Raw genomic sequence first — 26969 nt, 5'->3', positions numbered from 1 at the left:
TGCCAACAGGAGAAAGCAGGAAAGATCTAAAATCGACACCCTAACATCACAATTAAAAGAACTAGAGAAGCAAGAGCAAGCAAATTCAAAAGCTAGCAGAAGACAAGAAATAACTAACATCAGAGCAGAATTGAAGGAGATAGAGACATGAAAAACCCATTAAAAAGTCCAGGAATCCAGGAGATGGTATTTTGAAAAGATTAACAGAATTGATTTTTATATATCTGTTTTGATTGCCCTATATCTGTAGTTATCTGCAGAATTGTACTGTGGCTGCCGTAAGTCACCTCCTCAATACTAATGCCTATGTGGACATTTGTGAATTGAAAAACAAAACAGTGAACACTAAATGTGTAAGGCAAGTTGCTGTATCCAGCATCTCTGTTAATTAATCCTCATCATTAACTTTGGAATGTAGTACAGATAAGTTGTTTGAGCCCTGCTATAACAAGACCATTGTGGATGAATTTCCATTCAATACATGAGCAATGCACAGAAATTGGAGAAGACATTGCATTGGCCGTTTCAATCAGCAGGCTAATGGCATTAATTTCTTTTATATGTGAGCTGATTTTGGTAAATTGCTTAGCTTCCTTGGACCTCAGTGTTATCATTGGGAAGTGGCAGTAAAAATGACTGTTTTTCGTCCTTCACAGAGTTTATCAGAATTAAATGAAAAATGATATGTGAAGGCATTTTTTAAAGCACAAAGTGCTTCACAAATTTGAGTTTTCATAATAATTTTAATTAAGTTTGTGGTGTCTTCAAAATTTCTTTCAGGCAAAGTTGCAGGATATACTTTATTTGTTGAAGTTCTGGTATCTTCTCTTAGAAGCATCACAGAAAAGATGAGTCATTGAAAGAACTATTATAACATTCACAGTAAATAATAATAGCACTTACAGTACACACAATAAATACTCACACTTTGGGAGCTTAGAACAAATCAGAACATGGATCCTTAACATGAAGCTGCCCAGAGGCAACATTTGCTGCATGTCTTTCCTTCCTCTCTTCTTATATATGAGTTTTTTTTTCCACAGGTGTTTCTAGATTTTCATTCCTCATAATCTGGGATGGCTTTCTATCCAAGGAAACTGGCTTTGATATGATGTCCTGCTTTGTAATTTGCCTTAAACTTTCTGCCTTTAAATATCATGTGCTATCATCTCAAAAGAGTTTAACTAGTAACCTGATGAATGTCAAACATATAACAAATTCCTATTAAGCTGAATTGAATAAGGTATTAATGGGATACCTTGACTTTGATGTCATCATATCCTAATGACATTCTATTTGGTTAGAACCTTCTGAACCTTCCTCCAGAAGACATGAAATGATCACAATTTTAGCTAGAAGACTTTTGACCTCTAATCTTTAATTTTAATTTTTAACCCATATGACTTAAAATTTGTGTTAAAAATTAATTAGTTGCCAACATTTTGAAATATGAACATATGTTACGAACTCCCAGCTTTCTGACTTCTCTTGAAATGTAGCAAGATTGGGTCCTTCCTAGCACTAGTAGCAGCCACTGAGGAGCAGCTGGCTCCTTTGGAAGGGCAAGCTGTGCTCAGTGCACTAGGGTCCCCACCTGTTCCACTTCATTTATATATGTCAACTGTCTGGCCCCTGTAGGATCTGAGTTTATGGCCCTTGTTGAACCCACAGAAATAACCTAATTAAATCCTATCTCATAACCAGTTAGTCATGGGTGAAATCATGAACAGATGGTTTAAGGTGAACATATGTTGTTGATCTGTTTCTCTTATTTCATTAACCATTTTGCCAGCATTTGAAACAGTCTAATCATATGTCACAAACCAGAACTGGAGTAGCAGTTTATAGGGTGATGATCTGCAGCATCTTTGAACTGTTTATTTTTAAATTCCTAGTGAAAGCTGCTTTGAGGTTTGATCTACAGTTCAAGGTAGAATTTTACCAGCTCAGTAAATGTGAGTTCTAGGCATGTTCCAAATTCTGTACCTCACACGTTTCTGTGATTTCAGAATATTAGAAGGGACATCTCCAGTAGGATTTTTAGCACATATATTTATGAAGAGTAAAAGGCCTCCCATGAAATGTCACCATGAGTGATATGTTAGAGGCAAGGACGATGGGGCCTGGAAATGATGTTGGTAGCACTTTGAAGCTTCCAGAATTTTCTTAAGGCTTCACAAACTCCTTCCCTCACTCCCCATGCCTAAGGTGAATAAAATTGAGGCAGGTAAACCTAAGATAAATAAAAATGAAGTTAAGTTAATAGCAGTGGGTAATTTAGCAAGAGAACTATAACTAATATTGTTTGTGAACAATTTCCCATTTTTTTCTTTTGATTTCAAGAGTTCCATTTTTCTTAAATCAGAGTGTGACTATATAGGGGCCTGAGATTAAGGTGTGGGCCTACAGAAAGGGGTCCAAAGCACCTACTTGTTATATGTTAGTGAAATTGGTAGATCAGAATCACAAAAACAGTATTCCTCATTCCACATAGTCTGAAACAAGACACAAAGCTAGAAGTCCCCCATATAAAGGTTTGGGGTTAAAGCATTTCTCTATCTGTGCCAACAAGGAAAACTTCCAAGTATGGCCATAGCCATAGGGTGTGACTGGTAAAAGATCTGGGCATCTTGGATTCAAAGATCTTATTATTGCTCACAGAAAGCCCTTCTACATGTCAGGCTTTGGGCCAGGGCAGGTTAGCCTAATCATCAACAACCTTCCTAATCATCACCAATAAACTGGGCAGTTATCCACTGGGATAGACACAGAGTGCTCTAGGGAGAAATGGTAGAGCAAATACCAAGAGAACAACTCATTTGACATCTAGACAACCATCCATTTTGTGCACAATTAGTAATTAAAATTCTCTCTCAAGACCCATGTAACCTGGTGAGCTACTGGGTCAATAACATACCATGTGTGAAAATATGAAAATCATCACAAAAGAGCATGATGATGGAGGCTCCATACCTTAGTTTAGCATTTCCTAGCTGTGTTGACTCAGATCAAATGTAGTATAATTAGGAAAAAAAAGGATGGATAATAGTAACTGTAATGATGGTCACAGGAAAAGAGCAAATACGTAGGATGAGGGAAGTTACTTTTTCTTCTTGATGAACTCACAGACAAAGTACATGGTAAGATGGCACTCTGTGTCATTCCATCGGCCAGAGCTCAGCATCTCCACACAGTCCTCATGACCATAGGGGTCACTGGGTTCCCCCTCATTCCAGTTGCTATAGTTCTGCAGTGGAGTGTTGTCTGTGAACACGTACTGTCCCTCCCTTTCAAGGTCATTCACGCCAATGAACACCCGAAAGAAGCCACTCTTGGCAACATAGTCAGCTATGAGTGTGTTGGCAGCTTCATCCTTGGGCATGGCTAGCATTCCACCCCGAATCCTGCAGTGGGTTAGGGATTCCCTGTAGTTCTTCTCTTCCTGCACGATGTAGTAGAATTTCTCTTCAGTTTCCCTAATCCCTGCTATCACTGCAGGGAGAGAAAAAAAGGAGTATCATTATGTATCACAAAAAGATAAAAGGTAATAGAATTATATGATATTGCCAGATTTACATTTATTTATTCAATATTCAAGAAGTATTTTTCAAAGTCCTATTATGAGGTAGTCACAGATTTAATCACCCCCACCTCTAGTTATCAAATAGAGAACAAATATCTACCGTTTGTTCTCCCTTCCTTTTCTCTTCAACTTTTCACACACCTGGCCAGCACAAAGTTGACAAAGACGTGTTACGTGAACTTTCAGTCAGCCCATCTCATACTATGTTTCCCAACATTGTTGATGCTTTAGCTCTACTTGTGACCACACAAGCAGACCCTTCTCTCTTGTACTTCCATGCCTTTTATGCCCAGAAAGTCTTTTCTACCTGGCAAACTTCTACTTATCCTTTAGATCTCAGCGGAAATGTATCCCCCTATAGGAAGTCTTTCCAATGCCCTTGTGTAGACATGGCAGTCACTCTTCCCCATGTTTCTATTGCCCCTTTCACTTCCTCCTTCTAGCACTCAACACATTTTAGTCTCATCATTTGTCTGCATTTCTCTCCTACTTACTTGTGAATGTCTTAAGGACAATGACCATGTCTTTGACACTCTTTAGCTTTAGTGCCTGGAATACTTATAGGAATGGTAAATGCTTATTCAAATGATGTAGGAATAATACAGATGTTTGTCCACATTGGACCAAATTCCTGCGCTGTGAACATGTATATGAATTGGGTTTGTCCATATTTCATCCCAGGTACAAGAGGAAGACTGAGCTACTGAGTTAGCTTCAGGACAGAACTGGAGACTGAGAATCACCCTTCACTCATAATATGGCATTTATGTTTTGGGTGTCAGGGGCCTCTATATACGTATTTTAGGATCCATAACTTTAATTCACAAAGAAATCTATGACCACTAAAATGTTCAGAACTATTGCTCTATGTTCTCCCTGTATGGTCTGACTTATTCACGACAGTTTAAGTCATATCAGAGACAGAATCTTCAGTACAGATTATAACTAGAGTTATAATTAGTATGGTTAGTTAATATCAAGTATTTCCTTTGCCTCTAGTGTTATAAGATGAGGATGAACATGAGACAGCATCTATGTGATTCCAACAATGTACAACAAATATAGCTGAATTACAATAAATGAAAGTATATGTAAAAGAAACCAATTTTAACTGTGATTAAAATAGTTACCTTATTAATACTATTTCAGAAGAAAATACACAAGCCCTTTCCACTTCAAGGGCTTTTCTGATAACTACTATTAAAAAAATGGACAAGGGATAACAAAAATGACCAGTATTGGAAGTTGCAAAACTGATAAACACATAATGTTTGTATTGTGGATAGAGGAGTCAGAGAAGCTTGTAATACATTCCTACTCTACTGCTCATTAGGTCTGTCATGGGCAAGGTACTTCCTCTAAGCTTTAGTTCGATCATAGTATCTACATACTACATAAACAACTATGAGAACTCAGTGAGATAATGCTAGTAGTTGTGCACTATTCCATGCACTCAAGAAAGCAGCTATTGTTATTATTACCTCTGTTTTCTGAGATGCTAGTTCTGACTCTTACCGTCTCTTTTTATTCTTACAGCATAGCTTGCCACACTCTGCTCTTTTCTCCATTTCCCTCACCTAAGAAAGTCTTTCTCTTCCCATAGGCAATGCACATACATATAAATATATGTAGTGGACTTGAGGTGTCCTGGGGGAGTCTTAGTGGATAATTAGCAATTTGGAAGACCCTTAAGCTGGTGACACTATCTCAATAGCCCTTTGTCCAACCCAAGATATTTCCACCTACGAGTATTGGAATTGTAGTGTTGACAGAGATTTATCAATAGATACATAACACAAAAGAGAATATGTTCACCATTCTTGACAAATTTCATAGATGTCTTGAGCCGAGCAATACTAATATCCAGTTGTCCAACAAATTTCCGATATCTTCCACAATCACAGACGGTACCTTTTAAATGACAAAAACTGTGAATTCATGTTGAAGTACATGCAGACCAGTGGAAAGGAACATTTGCTCTCTTTCCAATATTCACTATCGTTTTCTAGTCTGGTTCTACATATCTGTGAATGGCTATACTTTAAACCTTTTATTTAAAATAAGGTTTCCAATTTACATTATTGATAGAATTTCAGAATATATCTTTGTAAATATTTTGAATGAATTATAAGACAATTCTAAACTAGATTATTAAAAAGAAGAATACATACAACAAATCACTGCATACACATTTTGGACCATTTGGCATTTTCTTTGTTGAACACAGAATGTGTCTGCCCAATCTCAGAATAAAATTTTTATAACTTTCTTGAAACATATTTCCTGCCAGTGTTCTCTTGTGTTATTGCATTATTCACTAGGTGACAGTTTTTCCAAGACAGAAGAAACTTTTCATGATTAAATCAAATGTTAATTCTAATTATCCATTTAAAATACAGCTTGCATGTTTCAAGGACAAAGTTTAAATCATATAAATAGATTCGACTTAAGTTTGTAAAAGCCAGTTGCCCAGTTTGTGGATTAACTATGATTTTAATGTGTCTGTCATTCTTCTTTGCTCACCTAGCTTTTCAACAACCAGCGAATATTGCTGTGACAGAGAGGGAATTACAAGGAAACTCATGTAAAATTCAAATGATTCCCTTTTTCTATTTAATGGCTGTTGTACATAAACATTTCAATTTTTTTTCCTTTGGTAGCTTGAAAATTAAAAATAATTTTATTAGCCAAAGGAATAAATATGGCCTTATTTATCCATATTCATATGAAATATGAAGAATGTCAAACAGTTCTTAGAATTGTCTTCACCATAGCCCTGTGAATAGAAAACAATTGAAATTACCAATCTTTCTTTCCCTGTGTAAAGCACTGGGAATAAAGCTCCAGGAGAATAACCCTAGATAATCTCCCGGTCATGGAAAGCATGTACTGTAACCAGGGGCCTGTCTGTATCAGGTCAGGCTGCTGCTGCACTCTGATGGCCAGTATTTGGTTGAGATGCTAGTGAAAGGCAAGGCAGGGCATGCTGAGGCAGGGCCTAGTGCCAGCTTTTCCTCTTGGCCCAGAAGAATTAGGCTGCTTCCTGATGGACTGGGCTTTCTTCTCATAGTAAGCATGGCAGGGATGAAACGTGCCATCATCCCCATCCCCAGGGCTTGGAAAGTCCCCAGCAGGGAGACAGGAAAGTCCCCTTCTTCCCTTTCTTCTAGCCTGAGGAAAATAAGGTTAAGCATACTAAAAGAACTCTTGCTTTTCATTTAAAATATATTTATTTTTGAGATGAATAAATTTGGAATGATGCTAGAAATCAAAGAGAACATTGAACATATCATACCTGCTTTGCCTTTTTCTCCAGGTATTCCAAGCAAACCTTTTTCCCCTTTGTCACCTGAATAAAAACAATAGCAACCAAAATAAAATAAAATTAAAGTAAAAGAAGAAAGGAAATAAGGAAGGAAGGAAGGAAGGAAAGAAGGAAGGAAGGAAGGAAACAAAGAAGGAAGGAAGAAAAGGAAGGAGGACAGAAGGAAGGAAGGAGGGAGGGAGGGAGGTAAGGAGGGAGAAAGGAGTGAATTCACATCTAGAGTCAAAGCAGTTTTAAATTTTATTTGCAATATCTACAACTAATATCTCTAATATCTCTTGGTTTTTTATACATAATGTGATTTTCAATTGGCTACACAGGCACAACTAATTAAACGAGTCATAATTTATTTAGATTGAATATAGAATTCCAGCAGGGTTTGTGAGAAGCATTTGAATTTGTGTAACCTATGCTACTAACAATTTTTTAATAACGTGGCCCTCTGAACAAGGCTAATACAATTCTCAGCATGTTTTCAATTTTAAAAATACCATTGTTTTGTGAATCTCGATCAATTTGTTAGCACACTGCAGTGTCTTTGTACTTATTATGCCCCAAATTATTCTAAGGGGCTTTGCCCTTGGATTTCCAAAACAAAACAAAACAGAACAAAAAACACATGTATTGTGCTTTTTCAATTTAATTAGACAAATATTTACTATTTACTTACTCTATGAAAAACAAAAGACTGGGTACTTTGAAAGGATATACAGAGACATGACTTCAACCTATGACTTGAAGGAGTTTACAATTTTTAGAAGTGAAGTGATGTATGCAAATACTAATAATGCAAAGTCATGTCAAATATATTATACTGAAATAGCAACCTTGGTACTTTCCCTTTCTGTACTTCTTTATATGTAACCATTTTCTCACTTGCAGGTAACCACAAAATAATTCTCAGGGAAGCGGGATTTTTAAAGCAGAGAGAAAGAATAAAACACGTTAATTTTTTTTTCAACTTCAAAATAAGCTCTTGAGGCCCACATCAGACGCAATAATTGAAAGCAAAAGCTTTTGATTTTCAGGAAAAAATGTTTGGCTGAGATTCTTAAGAATCAAAAGGGAAGACCCTGACAGAAGTAAAATAGAGTTTATGCTTCAATAGTGATCTGGAAAAAAAGAATAAGAAAGAACTCACGAGGGATGAATACAGGATGAAGGTCACCTAGGCTAGGTGTATGGGGCTTACCCTCACAGGAATGTGGTGTGGTCAAAGAATTGGTTATATGGCCCAAGGGGACAATGCAAAAGGGAATGGAGTTGGTATTAAGGTTCTGCCAAGCCTCATCCTTCACCAGAAACAGAGAAAAAGTGAAAGCCACTCTAAAACCCGTAGGATGCCCCATGTTGTGTACACTGAGGACACCCATTGGCTTTTCTCATCATTGTCTGATGTGTACTTTTCCTTACGTAGTTACTCTTATCATTCAGAAGAAGGCATGCCTGCTGGGGCCCCAAGGATTTGCTGAGCCTTTCTAAACTGAGCCATGTGGACCCTTTTCTTCAGAGTTGATGCCAGTCATTCGTGTGCTCTCCAAACAGAAGGTGGGGGTCTTTGAAGGCCAGAATACAATTTACACATGCAGGAGGAAGGCTTGGAACTTGTACTTGGAAGAAACGAGAACATGGTGAAATCTATACCAATGGAACATGATACATGTTGTGAGAAAGACATTGAACAGAGAGATAACATACTCTGAGAGGAAGGCAGAAGAGACAGTGCTTCCAGTGGAAGGGTAAAGGAAAGCTTAGCATTTGAGCTTTGCTATGAAAAGCTTCAGCAACTGAATGAAAGTGGGCACAAGGTCAGGTTCAAGATACAGCAGAGGATATAGTTGGGCATGAACATATGTCAAACACCCTACTCAGTAATATCAACCTGCTCACACCTTAGTTATATCCTGCAAATTCCTTATTTCTCTTATATGTAAGTTGGAAAAAGTAAGAATAGATTTTGAGATCTTAATGGAAGAAAGGGAATATACATTTTACTAAGTACCCATCAATCATCAAGTACTATTCTGGATACCTTATACATATTATCACATTAAATCCTATGAACTAAGTGTTATCATTGTCTTTATTCTACAACTTGAAGAAATTGAGGATCAGAGAGGCAAAATAACTTGCTTAAGGACATCTAGCCATTAAATGGCAGTGCTCGTATTCCTGCCCAACCATTTCTGACTCCCCTTTCATGGTGCTTCCAAATGAGTTAACCAGTGGTTTAATGAAAAAAAGCAAGGTGTTTGAAAAATGTTATCAAAATTTGCAAAGAATAACAGTCCTCATCACCATCAAAAACATTATGCACTTAAAAGATTGTATGACTATGGGTTTAATGTTTTGATTTTTTAAAACATTATCTTTTCTTCGCATGTGAATACCTTTTAATTCAACATAGATGGAACGTTGATTCCAGTTATGCTATGATCCTAGTTCTGGGCTAAGCTTTATAATGGACATAAAAGAAGCATAAATCGAGTGCCTTGGGCAAATGATGGGCTTTTAAGGAAAGCAAAACACACATAAGAGAACAAAGAGATGAGACACTATCATGTACTAACAGAGTGAAGTAAATGAAAAGCCTGGCAGGAATTCAGAAAAAGAAAAGATGGTGTGAATCAGAGTGGAGAAGACTTCACTGAAGCAGTAGCCTTTAGCTAGAACTTAATAATATAGAAAACAGTTTCTTGAATTGGTATGTGACCGCTTTTTTTGAGAAGATGTAAACTCTGTGACTGCTTTTCAGTATTTTGACATGAATTCTTTTCATTTCATGACAAATGGGAACACCAAAGCAGTGTGGTGCAATGAAAGATCACGAAAGCTCCCCAAAATCAGGGTTTGAATCCTGGCTTTGCCACTTACCGGCTACACATGGACAGGTTACTTAATTTCTCTAAGCCTTCTTTTCTTTATTTTAAAAGCAGAAATAATTAGCACTTAAAATTATGAGATCATTAAGGAGAATAAATTAGATATAGTAATGTTTTCTTATAATGGGATCAGCACTGGGCTTGACTTACAGAGAATGCTCAACCAATGTTAACTTCGGTTTCCTGAATCTGAGTTATGGTAAAGGAATGCATGCCAAGTACTTAGCCAGCTTATGGAAAATTTGAGCTTAGAATATCTACTTCCCCAAAACAAATTATGATTTAAAGTCATCCACAAAAACTGATTTTGGTCCATGAGTGGGACTATGTCTGTAATAACTGTCCGAAAGTTGAAGAATTAGAGGTCACATTCAAACAAACAAACAAAAAAATCATAATGCTTTCAGCGTAAATGGATTATTGACCTTAAATAAAAGCATTTATTTTGCTATGAGATGGAATTTACCTATACTAAATCACTATTATTTCTTATTCCTAAAATGAAATATTGACATCTAGAAAGCTACCCTATCCATGCAAGTGACAACGTTAAGGTCAGCCTAGAAAGTTGAGATTAATCTGAGTCAGTAAAAAATTTAGAAAGGCAATCATAAAAATGAGGACAATAAATTTCGAAGTACAGATTAAAAATGAAAGTAATCCAAGCGAGCTGGATCATTGTATCTCCATTTTAAAAAATTCCAGGACATGCTCACAAATTTGATGGCATATCTCTAGAGGAGAAGAAAATCTTAGTAGCTAATGGTGGAAATCGATATTAAGGAAAAGTGGTACTTATAGGAATACGGAGTAGTAAAGAGAGACAAACTGTAAAAAGTAATAAGTTTTATTAGGCAGTTTTTCATGCTTAATGCAACAAACATCGAGAAAGTATCTATAATATATAATAGGCATTAAGATAAAGTGGTTAAATACTAGGGTCCTGACAGAGCTTATTTTATTTAAACAAACAAACCCAGTGAACTTTTCATTCATTTGTTCTCCCAAGAAGTTCAGAGTCTATGAGGGGAAACAGAGAAGCTAATCAGATACGACAGTGAGTACAGTGACAAAGGTATGTATTAGGTGCTATATACCGGAGCCTTACCGGAGGAATTAGCATGAAGTAAATAAGGTTAGTTAACCCTATCATTTCCAGACTGTTACTTTTTCAACATTTCTGGATGTTCATCCACTTTGGGGCTCAGCTAGTCATACTAAAAACTCTTGAGCCTTTCTTGTCTTCGTCATCTACTATGTTCCCAAGTTACGCAGTCTTACTGTATTCAAGGGTTAAGACTGTGCTTAAGATCATTAGCTTTAACTCTTCTAGATGGAATCCCATCAAGACTTACACATCTAAATCCAGGGAAGTGCAAAATCTAGAATGACCATTAAAAAAGAAGTTCTTCAATTCTGGACTTATTCATGGCAGCGACTTACCCTCTCCCTCCACTTCTGCTATCTCCACAGGGCAATACAAGACATAGATGAGATCTTAATCACATTTAGCATAGCTGCATCTCAAAAATTTTGAAGTCCAACATCCCACTTTCCGGCTATACCTTTCTGTCTCTTTTAACCACTGGTTTAAGGAAGTTGATACAGATAGGGACAGATCCATGATGCATTTTATCTGAAGCTTATACAATTTGAAGGGACTTCTTTGAAAAAAGATACAAAATTAAAAATGGAAAAGTGGTTGTAAAAATGAATATCTATCATAAGAAATAAAAACAAATCACTAAATTTTAAAAGTAGACCAATGGCACATTACGAAATTCACTAAACATCATAATATTTTAATCAATAAATGAATTATTGTGCCTTGAAAATGCTTTTATTCATAATTATTAGTTATGTATGTTTGGCTGCATTCATATTGCTACTTTATCTGTCCACAAATTTCTAATATCATTTTTAAGAGATGATAGAGGGATAATGTAGTCAGATAATAATCTTTCCCTTAGCACAGTTAACCAAAAATTATTTTATTAAACTTCGCTTACTGAAAAAAACCACAAAGAAAATTTGCCAACACAAAGATTCAGCTTGATGACTTTGTACAGAATAAAATACCCATGTAACCAATACCAAGATCCTCAAGCAGCCGCTTTTGTGTCATCTGCAGATTATTATAGCCCTCCTTTCTAAAGATCACCATACTGACTTAGAACTGTGTTACAAGTTTTCAAGCCATAAATTTTTCATGTTGTTGAAATTTCTATAAATAGAACCATTTGGCATATAGGTTTTTTCTGTATAGAATATTTTCCCCAATACTGTGTCCATATCTTCATTCATTTTTTTGCATATTGAAATAGTATATTTATTTCCATGGTATGGTGAAGCAAAATATGAGAGTTTCAGTTGTTCCACATCCTTGTCAACACTAGATATTGTCAGTCATTTTTATTTTAGCCATTTTGGTTAGTATGCAGTACTATCATAGTTTAGTCAAATTTCCATCACCCTAATGAGGTTGACACTTTTTAATATATTTATTGATCATCTGAATATGTTCTTTTGTTAAGTGACTATTCTTTTGACCTTTTTTATTCTTTTGGGTTGTCAGTTATTTTTCTTACTGATTTGTATAATCTCTTTGTATGTTTTACATATAAGCCCTTTATTGAATACAAAGGTAGCACATAGCCAGCTTTGTGGTTTCCTTTTTTGTTCTCTGAGAAGTATCTTTTAATGAATATAAGCTCTTTATTTTATTTTGTTTTTGAGATGGAGTCTCACTCTGTTGCCCAGGCTGGAGTGCAGCAGCGTGATCTTTGCTCACTGCAATCTCCACCTCCCTGGTTCAAGTGATTCTCCCACCTCAGGCTCCCAAGTAGCTGGAATTACAGGCATATGCCACCATAGCCAGCTAATTTTTGCATTTTTAGTAGAGATGGGGTTTCGCCATGCTGGCTAGGCTGGTCTCGAATTCCCAATCTCAGGTGACCTGACTGCCTCGGCCTCCCAAAGTGCTGGGAGTACAGGCATGAGCCACTGCATCTGGCCAGAAGTTCTTTATTTTGATAGGCTTCAATTTGTTAGTTTTTCTTACATGGTCTTTGTCATATTCTGTTTAAAAATGTGTTGGCTACCATAGGATCAAAAATATAGACCTCTATATTAACTTCCAGAGGCATTATTGCTTTACCTTTCAAATTTAGGTCTCTCAGATTTGGGTTTACTACCAAACTTAGATCTATAAACCATTGATTTTAGGTACAGTGTTAAGTATGGGATCGAGATTATTATTTTTATACATGAATAACCAATAACTCAGTACTATATATTGATTAGCTTGTGACTTCCATTACAAAATAGTGTCAGCTTTGCATAAATCAAGTTTGGTAGTCTGTTTCTGGACTCTTCCTATTAATTCATTTGTCTGTCTCTTCATGAAATTACACTATTCTAATGGTTTAGTTTCCTAATCAATGTATAAACTCAAACTCAGTAATTTAAGTCTTCTACCTTTGTTTTTATTTTTCATTTTTTCAAGATTGTCTTGGGTATTCTTGGTCATTTTCATTTACACATACATTCTGAATTGGTTTATCAATTCTAAAAGAACACTTCTGGGATTTTTTATTTTTATTTTTATTTTTATTTTTGAGATAGAGTCTCACTCTATTGCCCAGGCTGGAGTGCAGTGCGGGGATCTCGGCTCACTGCAACCTCTGCCTCCCAGGTTCAAGCCATTCTCCCACCTCAGCCTTCCAAGTAGCTGGGATTACAGGCATGCACCACCACACCAGGCTAAGTTTTGTATTTTTAGTAGAGACAGGGTTTTACCATGTTGGCCAGGCTGGTCTCAAACTCCTGACCTCAGGTGATCCATCCGCCTCGGCCCCCAAAAGTGATAGGATTAAAAGCATGAGCCATCACGCCTGACCCACTTCTGGGATTTTGATTGAGGTAGCATTGAGTCAATGGATCAATTTGGGAGAGAATTGGCATATCAACAATATTAAGTCTCTGAACCCATTAACATAGTTTTACCTTCATTACCTTAGATATTCTTTAATTTCTTTCATTGTCATTATGTGGAGTTTATTATGGAGGGCTTGTAACTTTTGTTGGATTCATTTTTACATATTTACTTATTTCGACACTATTATAAATGTCTCTTTTTAAATTGTTTCTATGTAGAAACAAAATTGATTTTTGTATGTCAAGCCATCTAAAAAACGCATCAATACCAATAGATTATCTATAGATGCTTTTGTACTTTCTAAGTATACAATCATGTTCTCCACAAATAGTAATGCTCAAATTCCTTTATTTTCAATTATGATTTTTATTTTTCTTCCATTTTTGCTGTGGTTAGAACCTCACACATAATATTGATTAGAATTGCTGATAGAGGGCTATGCTAATTTACTTCCCAGTCTCAGGAGATAAGTGTTCAGTATTTTATTATGGAGTATCATTTTTAAGTAGATTTTTGTTGTTGTTGGTATTCCTTTACAAATTATGTTTCCTTCTATTTCTAATTTGCTAATAGTTTTTAAAAACATGAATAGGTATAGGTTTAATTAAGTGTTTTCTGAAGTAGTATTTCTGGAGTTCTAACTGGGAATATGGGGGCATTTCCTGGGCCACTCCTCTTTGACAGGCCTTGAATATGAATCCAGTTTCAGTAACTTTCTGCTCAAGCCTTTTAGCCACTTAGGGCTGCCCCACTTACGAACTGGTGAATGACTTGGAAGGAAGGTAGTGCAGAATGCATCACTTGCCTTAGTATGATTCCCTTCTCCTCCAGATCATGGCCCCTAAAGTTCTATTCATTTTGGTTGCATTGTCATACCTTCAAATATGTATTTAAATTTTTTTCTGGACCCAGCTAGTCATACTTAGCAGAAAGATTAATGTAAGGCAGGCAAATCTGTCATGGCCTATAGCAGAAGTCTGAATTTTGTCTTTATTAGTAGTAGTGTCAGATTTTTCTTTCACCATTACAACTTGTTATTGGTAATATATGTCAATTAATAATATTGTCAATTTTGAGAATATACTCTATAGTTTTCATATATAAGCTGTTAGATTTGGAAACATTTTTTTCCACAGACTAGCTCTGGCCCTGTATATTTCAACCATTGCTTCTTTTCCATAACCTGCACGTTTTGTGGGCTGCATGCTCCAGGACACATTGATATGATGATCTGACCTCTGGCTCAGCACTTTGCATCCTGGCTTTGGATAGAGCTGCATAGTAAGTGGTAGGAGTATTCTTGGAATCTATTTCTACATTGGAATTGCTAGCAATAAGTATAAATGGAAGTCACATCAAACTATGTAAAGATATCTCATTAACTCCAAACTAAACATTTCTCCCTCAAGCTCCTCTTAGCTAGCTCTGAAGATTCTTGTATCCACTCCAAAACTGCCCAGTACAAGAAGGATGATGAGGGAAGCTGGAGCAGAAGGAGAGAGCAGTCTTAACCTGTGCTTTTTCAATGGGGCAATATCACTTAAAGATGCACAAGTTAGTTTTTAGGAAATGGAATTGTACTCTTTTAAAAATATATAAAGCACAAACATACACAGAATACCTAAATAAATATATCATCCATGGGTGGTATTAAAAATTCATGGGGAAGGGCAATTAGAAAAGAAATATGTCTTAAAACCTTGTTAGGGGAGTAGTAACTTTAAAAAATGTTAAGGAGCACTATTTTAATCATTTGAGGTGAATCTGTCTTCCTTCACAAATTTTATCGAGGTATATGACCGTGTGAACCCATTGCTGTGGCTTTTATCTGTGTCTTGGGAAGGACTGAAACATGTGAGGACTCTTCATGGTAAAACCATCACAGACACACACTGCGGCAGGACTTCTGAACCATGGGAAGCTCACATGGCGCTTCCCCAGCTATAAGGATTTCAACCACAGGGAAATACACAATATAACCCACCAGATCAGAAACACCCATAGCAATTTCTCTTCAGTGGCACTGCCTTTCATCCCTGTCTCTGAATACAGGCTGAAGGGAATATCTCAAATGAATGAGTTGGAGAGTGGAGAAAGAGGGAGTACTGAGCCACAGGATGGGAAGAGAGAGGCCACAGCCTAAGCTCAGACTACAGTCTGTCAACCTGCCTACAAGGACATACTGCTGGACAAGTAAGCCACATGCTTAGTTACGCAGCTGCTCAAGCATTTACAAAAAGATGGAGGGTACATCAAGGCTACAGAAATTATATTACCCATGGGACTGAGCTTCCCCTAATTTTTTTTTGTACAAGCATCTCTTGCATCTCTCTCTAGTGCATTTTGCCTATTTCCATAATGTTACTATTCTTCAAGACCTATGTCTGTTCTTTTGCATATCAATCTTGCCTTACTCTCCAATATGAGTCCTGGGGTAGTCATGTTATTCAGTATTATAATTATTTTTTTTTTCTTTGAGATGGAGTCTCACTCTATGTCCCAAGCTGGAGTTCAGTGACATGATCTTGGCTGAACGCAAACTCTGCCTCCCAGGTTCAAGCGATTCTTGTACCTTAGCCTCCTGAGTAGCTGGGATTACAGCCATGTACCACCACACTGAGTTAATTTTTGTATTTTTAGTAGAGATGGGGTTTTGCCATCTTGGCCATGCTGGTCTCGAACTCCTGACTTCAGGTGATCCACCCGTCTCAGCCTCCTAAAGTGTTGGGATTACAGGCGTGAGCCACTGCGCCGGGCCTCTAATTCTTTTTAAGAAAGTTCTATCTTCCTGAATAGTCTATGAATCTCTTGGAATAAAATTTTATGTTCATTCAGTTTCATATCTCTAAACTAAGTAAAACAATGCTTGCTTAAATTACTGAATATCAGGAGCAATTAGAACCTGCTACCATTGTGGGGCTTTGTGAGAGGAGGATAGGGAAGGAAGGCTTAGACAATACAGAGGTGACTGTCTCTGTTTTCTAATATTCAGGCTTTAATGATGTATAAGATCAGGGCCAGGTGCAATGGTTCATGCCTGTAACCCCAGCATTTTGGGAGGCCGAGGTGGGCAGATCACTTGAGGTCAGGAGATAGAGACCATCTTGGCTAGCACAGTGAAACCCCTGTCTCTACTAAAAATATAAAGAAACAGCTGGGCATGGTGGTGGGCACCTGTAGTCCCAGCTACTTGGGAGGCTGAGGCAGGAGAATTGCTTGAACCTGAGAGGCAGAGGTTGCAATGAGTTGAGATCCCACCGCTGCACTCCAGCCTGGGTGACAGAGTGAGACTCCATCTCAAAAAAAAAAAAAAAAAAATCAGGACATGACTGAAAACAAATGGGTATCCACATATATGCTCCAAGTTTCTATCCTGTTAATAGATCATAGGCACAGAATTTTTGGTTAATCCCCTCAGATTAAAAAAGAAAATTTTACTGTCCTCTGCCTATTTTGTATTTTATTAATAATCGTGTATCATTTTGATCATAGCAAGGATTTGTAGCCAACAAGTAGATCCCAGGAGATTATTCAACATAAAGATTATCCGACCTTGATGCTTGATTTTGTTTCTAAAATCTTGTTTCATTTTTTTTTGAGCTGTGAGATATATTGCTTATATATGGAAGTAAGAGACAAACTATGAAGACAGAATTATTAATTTAAAAGAAGAAAAAGGAGACATTTTTATGATACAAAACACCTTAAAACAATTAAGGGTATCCTCAATTTGCTTTATTTATTTATTTATTTATTTTAGAGACAGGGTCTTACTCTGTCACCCAGGCTGGAGTGCAGTGGTGTGATCATGGTTCACTGCAGACTCAAACTTCTGGGCTCAAATGATCCTCCTACCTCAGCCTCCTATGTAGTTGGGACTATGGTTGTGTGCCACCATGCCCAGCTAATTAAATTTTTTTTTTTTTTTTTTTTTTTTTTTTTAGAGACTGGGTCTTTCTCTGTTGTCCAGACTGATTTTGAATTCCTGGCTTCAAGGTATCCTCCTACCTTGGTCTCCCAGTGTTGGGATTACAGGTGTGAGCCATTGCACCCAGCCTCAATTTGCTTTGAATTGCTACTGGAGAATAGTAAGATGCAACTTACCCTTCTTGCCAATGGGCCCAGTCTTGCCAATATTGCCCTGATCTCCTATATCACCCAGTTCTCCTTTAATTCCTGAAAAGCAAACATGTTATCTTTTTATCATAAGGTTTTATCTTCCCTTGAAACGTGGCTAATGTGATATTCACTTGAAAGAAATACCAAAAAGTGTATTCTTCTGCCAGTGATAGCTAATATATATCCCGTGCTCTATTGTCTAGTTTAACAGACTTATAGTGTATGTATTAAAATTAATATGTGAGTGAGTATGAATATATACTATGGACATGATGATATTAAAATACTTGCTGATGTAGTATTTCTGGAATTACTATGGCAGAGGATGTTTAAAAGAAAGGTTAGAGAAGGGCCGGGTGAAAGTATTCTTGATTCAATTCTGTTTTTTTTCTTCTTTAGCTGCATTCTGTCTTCCTTTTGGAATTCTATTTCTTCTCTATTTTAAAACAAGATTTGACAATCGTGCCACTTAAAAACAGGGCGGGGAACGTGCAGTCATAAAACCTAATGATCAAAGAAACATCAGACATGGTCCTGCTGAATTTTCTTTCAAAAAACTACGGTCAAGAATCACTGAGCTTTTCCAATATTATTTCGTTTTACAAAAATCTAAAAAAAAAAATTGCCAATTAAAAATCTTTGTTTTCTAAGAATAATTTTGGAATTGACATTCATATTTATAGATAGGTTTAAGTCAGCATTTCCCAAATTGAGGTCTCACAGGTCTGTGAGTCTCTCTTCCTTTTAAATTATTCAAGATTTAAAAATAAGTGGTCTAGGGCAGCCCTCTTTTCGCAGTTGATGAGAAATATTTTAAGTGTTCAGAAGGTGCACACAAACACATCACAACCCAGAAGCTATATTTTGGTAAGGCCAATGCCCAGCTTTGTGAGTGAAGATACTTCCTAATCACCTCTGTGTTACCCTCTTCATCTTTAATCCCACTTCTCCCATACCCCACCATTTCCCCACTGTGTTATTCTTTTGTATTATGAAACGGGGGGGGGCGGGGGTGGGAATTAAAGAAATAAAGAGATCTTGGGGAAAGATGAATAGATCAATGAATCAGGTAGCTCTTTTTGTTCTTTTTATCTTCCTCCTTAAACTCTACGCCCGCTTTAAAAAAAATGCTGCTTAGCAGTGGCTTTAGAAGGGAGACACAGGTATGAACACAGCTCTATAACACATCGTTTCTTAATATTCTCAGAGACTGCTTTTCCCTGGGGCTCCCAGTGTCCCACACCAGCCAGCCCTAAGAATGCAACTTGAGAAACTCAGAGTCTTGTTGACAGGTAATCTCAGAGGGGCATTCAGATGGTGAGTTAATTCATGTGTGAAATATATTTCAGGCATTGCTGGGGCAGAGGGCATTATGAAAGCTGCTAATTTCCAGGGCAAGGGCCAGGAGAGAAAGAAGAGCAATTATGACATTAAAATGTCAGTTTCACATCATTTTAGTTACCTTTCGGCCCCATGCGTCCCACTTTGCCATGCTTTCCCTCTTCTCCTGGATCTCCTTTTTCACCATCATCTCCTTTTGAAACAGAAAATGAGACATAATGAAGCATCTCGAATATTTACATGACCACATTCTCCCAGAGGAAGGTGGAAATGGTTACACTCCTTCCCTCAGCTCAGTGCTTGCCTCACAACCCAGCCATGAGTATGGACATATGTTCACACAGACTTGACACTCAGGTGAAAGGAAGAAACTTCCAGTATATTTTATTTTTTACTTTTCTCCACATCCAACTCTATGTTTGAAGAAACATCCTTGTTGCTGAATTGAGATGTTTGGCCTGACAAATCTTTATTCTTGCTGTAGAATCTAGCAAATTCTTGATGGACAATAAACATAAAACTTACACACACACACACACACACACAGAGGTACACATAAATTATTACTCTCTGACTGCATGCTTGGGAACCCCAAAATTGTAGGCATGACCTAGGAAGTTAAGAACAGGAGACTAGGGATGGGGAAGCCACAAAGCAGTTTTCTGTGAGTGGCAACTGTCTTAATCATAGGCAACTGTAGCTCCAGCACCTTGAAGAATTAAAGATTCTTAATGGTTTAATGAACAGTGCCCAGACTGAGAATCAGGGGTCTTGGATATTAATGCCATGTTAGTCACTGATGGGTTGAACAAATCTTCAACAAGCCAGTGATTGAGTGTATTGACTTTGGACTAGGACAGATTTGACTGAAGTCTCAGCTCCACCACTCACTATCTGGAGAAATTTGAGTACAGAACTTCCCCGAGTCTCAGCTTTCTCTCCAGCAAATGGATCTAATAATACCTACTGGAATGGGCTTTTAGGTAGGTTAAATGAGACAATAGACATAGAACACCTGGGATACAATCAGTGCTTAGCAATGATGGCTGCTGTTTTTGTTTCCTTTATGCTTCCTTTCCTAAATCTGGGGATAGTATCTGCTCTCCACACCTCACTCAGTTGTTTTAGGATCAACAAGGTGAGCATGTGAATGTGCTTTGAAAACAAAGAGCACAACATACACGATATTATGACCAGATACTTGCATTATCACCACAGCAATCTCAGGGCATGAAAAAGCCCTGTCCATCAGCAGAGGAAAGGAGGAGAAACAAAACCTTCTAAAGACAAAAATGAAGTTCTTGGGATTAGATAATTTGAGTGTGAGAAACTTGTGTTGTTCATTGATTTATCCAAGAAAAAAACACCACCAGAGATTTTCCCTCTTTTTATTTTTATTTTTTCTGAGTGCAGAATGTTGACATTTTAAATGAAAGCAAACACAATGTATGGAAGAGTTGGATTTCTGGGTTGTGAGACTGATCAGACATTGAAATACTTCACAAAGGAAGCTATAAATGCCTCCTAGGATGGTTTTCAAAAAAGAATGCACAGGTGATATCTGTGGTCAGACCAGAGGGGAGAATTAGGTGAACTAGATGACATTTTTCTTCTTTTTCTTTCCTTTTCTTTTCTTTTCCTCCCTCCCTCCCTCCTTCCCTCCCTCCCTCCCTTCTTTCCTTCCTTCCTTCCTTCTTTCCTTCCTTCCTTCCTTCCTTCCTTCCTTTTTCCCTTCCCACTATCCTTCCTTCACACTATTCCTTCCTTCTTTCTCTCTCTCTTTCTCTCTTTCTTTCTGACAGTGTCTTTCTTTGTCACCCAGGCTGGAGTGCAGTGGTGCGAACACAGCTCATTGTAGCCTCAACCTCCTGGACTCAAGTGATCCTCCTGTAGATGACATTTTTCTAGCTAAAGTTAACAGTGAATGTCTATTGAGCAATTATAAAGTCAGTCAAGCACAAGCTAAGGACTTGACATGTAGTCATCACAGCAATTCTAGGAGATGGAAACTCTCATTGCTCTATTTTATGAATGAAAAAAAATGAGACTATGTGGCTAAGTTGCTTGCCTATTGTCATAGAGCTTTTTAGTAGTCAAATGAGGATTCAACAACATGTACGTTTCTATCCCTCTAGAATCCTCATGGTACACAGTTGTATCTTTTGGCCTAGATTCTGTAACTCTTAGCAGATAGTGGATTTTACAGAATTTGACATTCTGTCAAATTTTTCAGGGAGAAGAGGGGAGTTGCAAAAAGAGTGATAGTTTTTGTCTCCTTTTATACAAGAAAGATAATGGGAGAAAAGAAAAAAACCCAACTAATTCCTTAATGACTTTATTCACAGGAAGTGTTTCCTTGGGATAGGGATAGGGTAGCATAACTGAGACACCACTTTGCCATTCACTGAGGGACTTTGGGAAGTCCTTTAACTTTTCTGAGCTTTTTTTCATGCATTCATAGAATAGACAAAAATTACACTTTTTTTTTTTTTTTTTCCCAGAGGGTGTTTAGCAAAGGTAAAGCTAGAAAAGTATTTTCCTTCAGGAAGTCCTTTCTAACACTCCCACACTGGGTTAAATTCTCCCTCTAATTACCTTTGTGGCTTAAAAATAACACTTTATACCAAACGTGTTGGCGTATCTCCACTTATCTCTTACATCTCCCTGTGATCCAAAGTATGGTGGGATCATAAGTGATTTATTCTAGCATCTCCAGAATTTAGCACAGTGCCTGGCTCTGATGTTTAATAAATGTAGTTGAACTGAGTACACTTTGTGTGAACCATAAGACATTCTACAAATATAATAATACTGTTTATCAAATACTTTGTGCCAAAAATGTTCTCAGCACTTGGCATACAATCTATCATTTGATTCCCACAGCAAGCTTTGAGATGTGTACTATCCTTTGCTCCATTTTACAGAAGAGGAAATGGGGTCACAGAGAGGTTAAGTAACATCCAGGTCACATAGCTCATAAGTAGTAAAGCCAGGATTTAAACCAGGGTCATCTGTCCTAGCCCATGTTCTGAACAAGCTGGATGATTTAGAGCAAATTCCTGCCTTAGCATTTCTGGGTCTTGGATTGCTCTTCTGTACAATGGGACTAGTGATGCGTGTCCTGCTCATGAAAAGGCAAGATCAAAAACAAGCACGTATGTGAAGCCCTTTGAGAATCAAAATGCCACACAGATGTGATTATTGGTGCCATTATTCTTTCTCCTTCCTTCTTCCCCTTTTATAAGCTTTCCCATTCATTTTCAAGCAAGTGTCTCACTGGAGGCACCCGGGTGAGTGACTTAGTCATCTACTGCTCCTTGGTGGCTATTGATGGAGATCTGGGAGGGTGAAATAGGATTATTTATTATTCTTTGACCCATGTGACTGCATCCCAGCCTGGTGGCCAAGCAGGCTGCGGGTAGAGATGAAGTAAACAACTTGAGCCCTAGCCTTCAGCGTGGGTCCTGGTTTGTTTGATCTTTTACTTGCTTTAATGAGAACAGAAGGGAGATGTAAAAGCAAGCTTTGGCTGGGGCTCTCCACCTGGCTCACAGTTGTTTGTTTTTATATTTATTAGATGAGTAGGACCAATTTGGACTATTTTACTTCATTTAGAAATAGCCACTTGTATTTGAAAATTAAGTGAAAAGCTATAAATTGAAATGAATTAATTTCATTTTTACAAAAATGATTTGCTTTGCTCACACTCCCTCTCCAAGCCACCAGCAGAATTCCAACAGAGTACACATTTGACCACATTTTCTTAGATAGGACTTTTCCCCCGCAATTAGCAAAAAATCTTTTAAAATTGAATTCTAGTTGGAACCCAGGCCAGTACCCTTTACTCAAAGGAAATACTTATTGAAAAGTTGTGAATTGTTTTGGAGATGCTAAAAATAATTAATTAAAGTCCTTTTCCCATTGTCAAAACAATCTTATAGACTGGGGAGTTGTTAGTAACCTTTGTCCTGATCAGCCTTAGAATTGAATGGGATAGGCTGGGCACAGTGGCTCACGCCTGTAATCTCAGCACTTTGGGAGGCTGAGGCGGGTAAATTGCTTGAAGTCAGGAGTTCAAGAACAGCCTGACCAACATGGTGAAACCCCGTCTAAGAATATAAAAGTTAGCTGGGCATGGTGGCAGGTTTCTGTAATCCCAGCTACTCGGTAGGCTGAGGCAGGAGATCGCTTGAACCCAGGAGGTGGAGGTTGCAGATTGTGCTACTGCACCCCAGCCTGGGTGACAGAGCGAGACTCCGTCTCAAAAAAAAAAAAAAAAAAAAAAAAAAAAAAAAAATTAAAATTAAAGAATTGAATGGAATAGGTGGTATGTTGTGCTTTCTTAACAAGGCAAGAACTTCTGCCTAAAATATATCCTTCCCACTCCTACTTACATTTTCTTCCCATCTATGCCAATTGCATCCTCATTCTTGGAAATTTCAGTAGTCATCAATTATTCCCCATACCTCTTACATACATGACATGTACCAGTAGAGTCATAAAACAGACCACTCCCTAGTACTTTTACTTCCCCAATCTCAACCTCATCACTTCACTGAAATCTTCAGGCCTCATTGGGACCTGCTATTGTTTGCCTTCTCCCCATTCACCCATTTAACATTCCCTTGGTGCCTTCACCTACCCAACCTGCCTATTCCTGGCTATCCTGAATTCTTTCAAGTCAGCCACTTCTGCACAGCTTTCCCTAAGGTAAAGAAAGTGTAATGCCTTGGTTAAGAGTACTCTGGAACAAGCCATTTCATTTCTTCAAATCTCAGTTTTCTCATCCATAAATGGAGAGAATAGTCCCAACCTCATAGGATTGCTGTGGATTAATGGAGACAGTGGATGAAAAGTGTTCAACACCATGCCTGGCTTAGTTGGTAAACTCATCAGTGTCTGCTTTAATGAGAATAGAAGTAGATGAGTGATTATTTCTTCATATTCACTACCTCAATCTCTATTATATAATCATTACTTACTCTTTTACTTGGCTGTATGTTTTTTTACCCTTTATTGTGAAACTTTTTCACATAATTAAAGATAAAAACCCATTACTGAGATTGACCAATCTGCACATTGTTATTGCTTCATGTATTTATTTTTGCTATATTTTTTTAAAAAGTAAATTATAGACATGAACATACCTCCCTTAAGTACTTCAGTGAGTGATTCTAAAGGGTAAGAACAAACTCCCATATAAACATATTATCGTTATATCAATCTTGCTTTTTAAAGGGCTGTAGGCATTTGAAAAAGTCACCTTGATAGACTTCTGTGATCTTGTTCATCTCAAGCCCACACTGCTGTGCTATATATAATCTCATACAAGGAAGAAATGAGTACTTAGAAGAGAAGTAGACATTCAGAGGAGTAAGTCTAAATCCTTTGAAAACAAATCATGACAAATAATTCCATTTTCTCTTCTGAAAGAACTAATAGATCAATAAACTGCCTTGGACACAGTTGTTGGAAGACTAAAAATTTCCACTGGTGATTCACAGAAGGGAGTCATTCCTGGAAAGTTAGGATGACATATGGATGAAGCCCCGGAGAGGGTCCTGACCTTGCATATTCAGGAGTCAAATCTTAATCACATTGCTTATCAGCCCTGTGAACTTAGCTATGATATTTAAACTCTCAGTGCTCCCATTTTCTTATCTATAATTGGAAATAACTAGAATGCTTACCTGTTCTAGAGTCTCCCATCCTGGGGGTTGCTCCCTCACTCTGAGACCTATGCTACTTCGATTTACTTTAATAATTTTGTGATGGAAATTTAGGGGAAGCTTTCTTTGTATTTCTTTTAATAAAAACGTAAAAAGCAAGCGAGCATGGATTTTGAATGAAGTCTGATTTGTAGACATTATAGGTTTGCAACCATCATTGTTGTGAGGCAGGTTATCTGTGGAAAACGGAGGCCCAGACCCTGGCAATGTTGCTCAAGAACAAATAAACAACAGTGTGCTTCTCGGGAATAGAAAAAAAATAAGTACATGATAGTGGGGCAAGGGTCTTCTAAGAGATTTTTCTGAGATTCTATCTAATATGGTTTGGCTGTGTTCCCACCCAAATCTCATCTTGAATTGTGGCTTCCACAATTCCCATGAGTCATGGGAGGGACCTGGGGAAAGATAATTGAATCATGGGGGCAGGTCTTTTCCATGCTCTTCTTGTGGTAGTGAAAAAGTCTCATGGGATCTGATGGTTTTATAAAGAAGAGCTCCTCTGCACATGCTCTCTTCTTGCCTGCCGCCGTGTAAGACGTCCCTTGCTCTTCCACCATGATAGCGAGGCCTTCCCAGCCATGTGGAACTGTGAGTCAATTAAATGTCTTTCCTTCATAAATTACCCAGTCTTGAGCATGTCTTTATTAGCAAGGTTAGAACAGGCTAATATGGTATCCTAACATTATCTTATGTTGAATGTGCAGGAAATGAGATTTTTCATATAAAACAATTAGCACTTTTTCTAACACATTTAAAGCATTCAAAAATGTTGTTTATTATTGGCTTAAAGTAAGGATATGGTTTAAAAAGAACCAACTGCATCTTAGTCCGTAGAAAATTATGTGTCTTTAAGGGGAAAAGCTGTCTCAGGAAGAGTCTGATAAGAAAGATAGCAACTCCTTACAAAGATGCGATTTGCCAAGGAACTCCACCTTTAGGAACCATGTGTGTATTGGCAGATAGGGCACTCATTCAAGTTCCCTCTGAAAGCTCAGAACAACGGACAAAATAGGAATTTTATAGTCACACGTACTTAGGCTCAACTCCTGAATTTCCTGTCTAACAGCTATTACATTTTAATGTAATAGATAACTGAATTTAATAAATTATTTAATTTTAATAATTTTATTAAGTAATTTGTTAAATTATTTGATAAATTATTTAAACTTACATTAAATCTTACACTAAATAATTAACCTTCCTGCTTTAGTTTCCTATCCGGGAAAATGGGGATGATGACCCTTTTCTCATGGAATTACCTAAAGATTAAGTAAGATTATGGATGATAAAATTCATCAAAGAGCCCCTTGCATGGAATGTACTCTCACTGATGCATAAATATTGCAACCATAGTGAGCGTTTTTTGCTTTCATTTTCTTGGTATCCACTCCCTGGGCTTCAGGTAACAGCTCCACGGTTTTCTGTAGGAAATCACACTTACTCATTCTCAATCCATATGGTTTAGACCACATCCATAATAATTCATTCAGCAAGTCACGTGTGACCCAATAAGAGCCCACAAGTCTCATTTTGAGGATTTTATTTAGAACTTTCAAAAATGGAGATTTGCTTTTTCTGCAGGAGTCTCAGAGAAGATAAACTATCATTGAAGAATCTGAATCTATTTTGACACCATTAAGAGAGAACCCACATTACAGTCATTATAGAGGAAAGCAGAATGGTGTGATAAAGACTCCGCCCAGAAGACGTGATTTGAGCAGCTGGACCTAACTCAATTTGAATCCCCTCCTGTTATGTGAATCTGTGAATTCCCCTGCTTTTCTCTGTGTGTTTGGTTGACCAGTGTAAGTTTGGTTTGTGTTGATCTCTGTCACTTGGCAACACAAACTTCTGTACTAATACAACCACTTGATAATGATTAGGAGACGTTCCTTCCCAGGAAGAGGTCAAAGCCTCAGGAGAAGATGGACAAAAAAGCAGATAATTACTGTGATAAATGCTGACAGTCACTGCTGTGGGAGCACAAAGGAGGAAACACCTAACCCTACCTGCCCACACTTCAAATTCTCCACTATTCGTTGTCAAAAAGAAG

General features: G+C 37.5%; 1 protein-coding gene across 3 annotated transcripts in view; it reads right to left on the bottom strand.

Annotated features, from left to right (window-relative positions):
• Positions 1 to 723: 723 nt before the first annotated feature.
• COLEC10 (collectin subfamily member 10) overlaps positions 724 to 26969 on the bottom strand; it is a 40178-nt gene continuing 13932 nt past the window's right edge. Inside the window, exons 2-7 of one of the 3 annotated variants that reach the window (XR_001905819.3) lie at positions 19309 to 19380; positions 17832 to 17903; positions 6879 to 6932; positions 5399 to 5494; positions 2974 to 3492; positions 724 to 2233 (exon numbers count right to left, since the gene is read on the bottom strand). Coding sequence is in view for 2 of the 3 variants with exons in the window: in XM_017962259.3 (XP_017817748.2) it covers positions 3101 to 3492; positions 5399 to 5494; positions 6879 to 6932; positions 17832 to 17903; positions 19309 to 19380; positions 24878 to 24896 (705 nt within the window). In the remaining variant the exon portion in view is untranslated. Of the gene's footprint in view, positions 3493 to 5398; positions 5495 to 6878; positions 6933 to 17831; positions 17904 to 19308; positions 19381 to 24877; positions 24964 to 26969 lie in introns of those variants that run through there. The other 2 variants (XM_017962259.3, XM_017962258.3) reach the window with 2 other exon arrangements.

The sequence above is a fragment of the Papio anubis genome, chromosome 8 (genome assembly GCF_008728515.1).
Source record: "Papio anubis isolate 15944 chromosome 8, Panubis1.0, whole genome shotgun sequence".
NCBI classification, from domain to species: Eukaryota; Metazoa; Chordata; class Mammalia; order Primates; family Cercopithecidae; genus Papio; species Papio anubis.
This window is presented reverse-complemented; position numbering and strand designations above follow the sequence as displayed.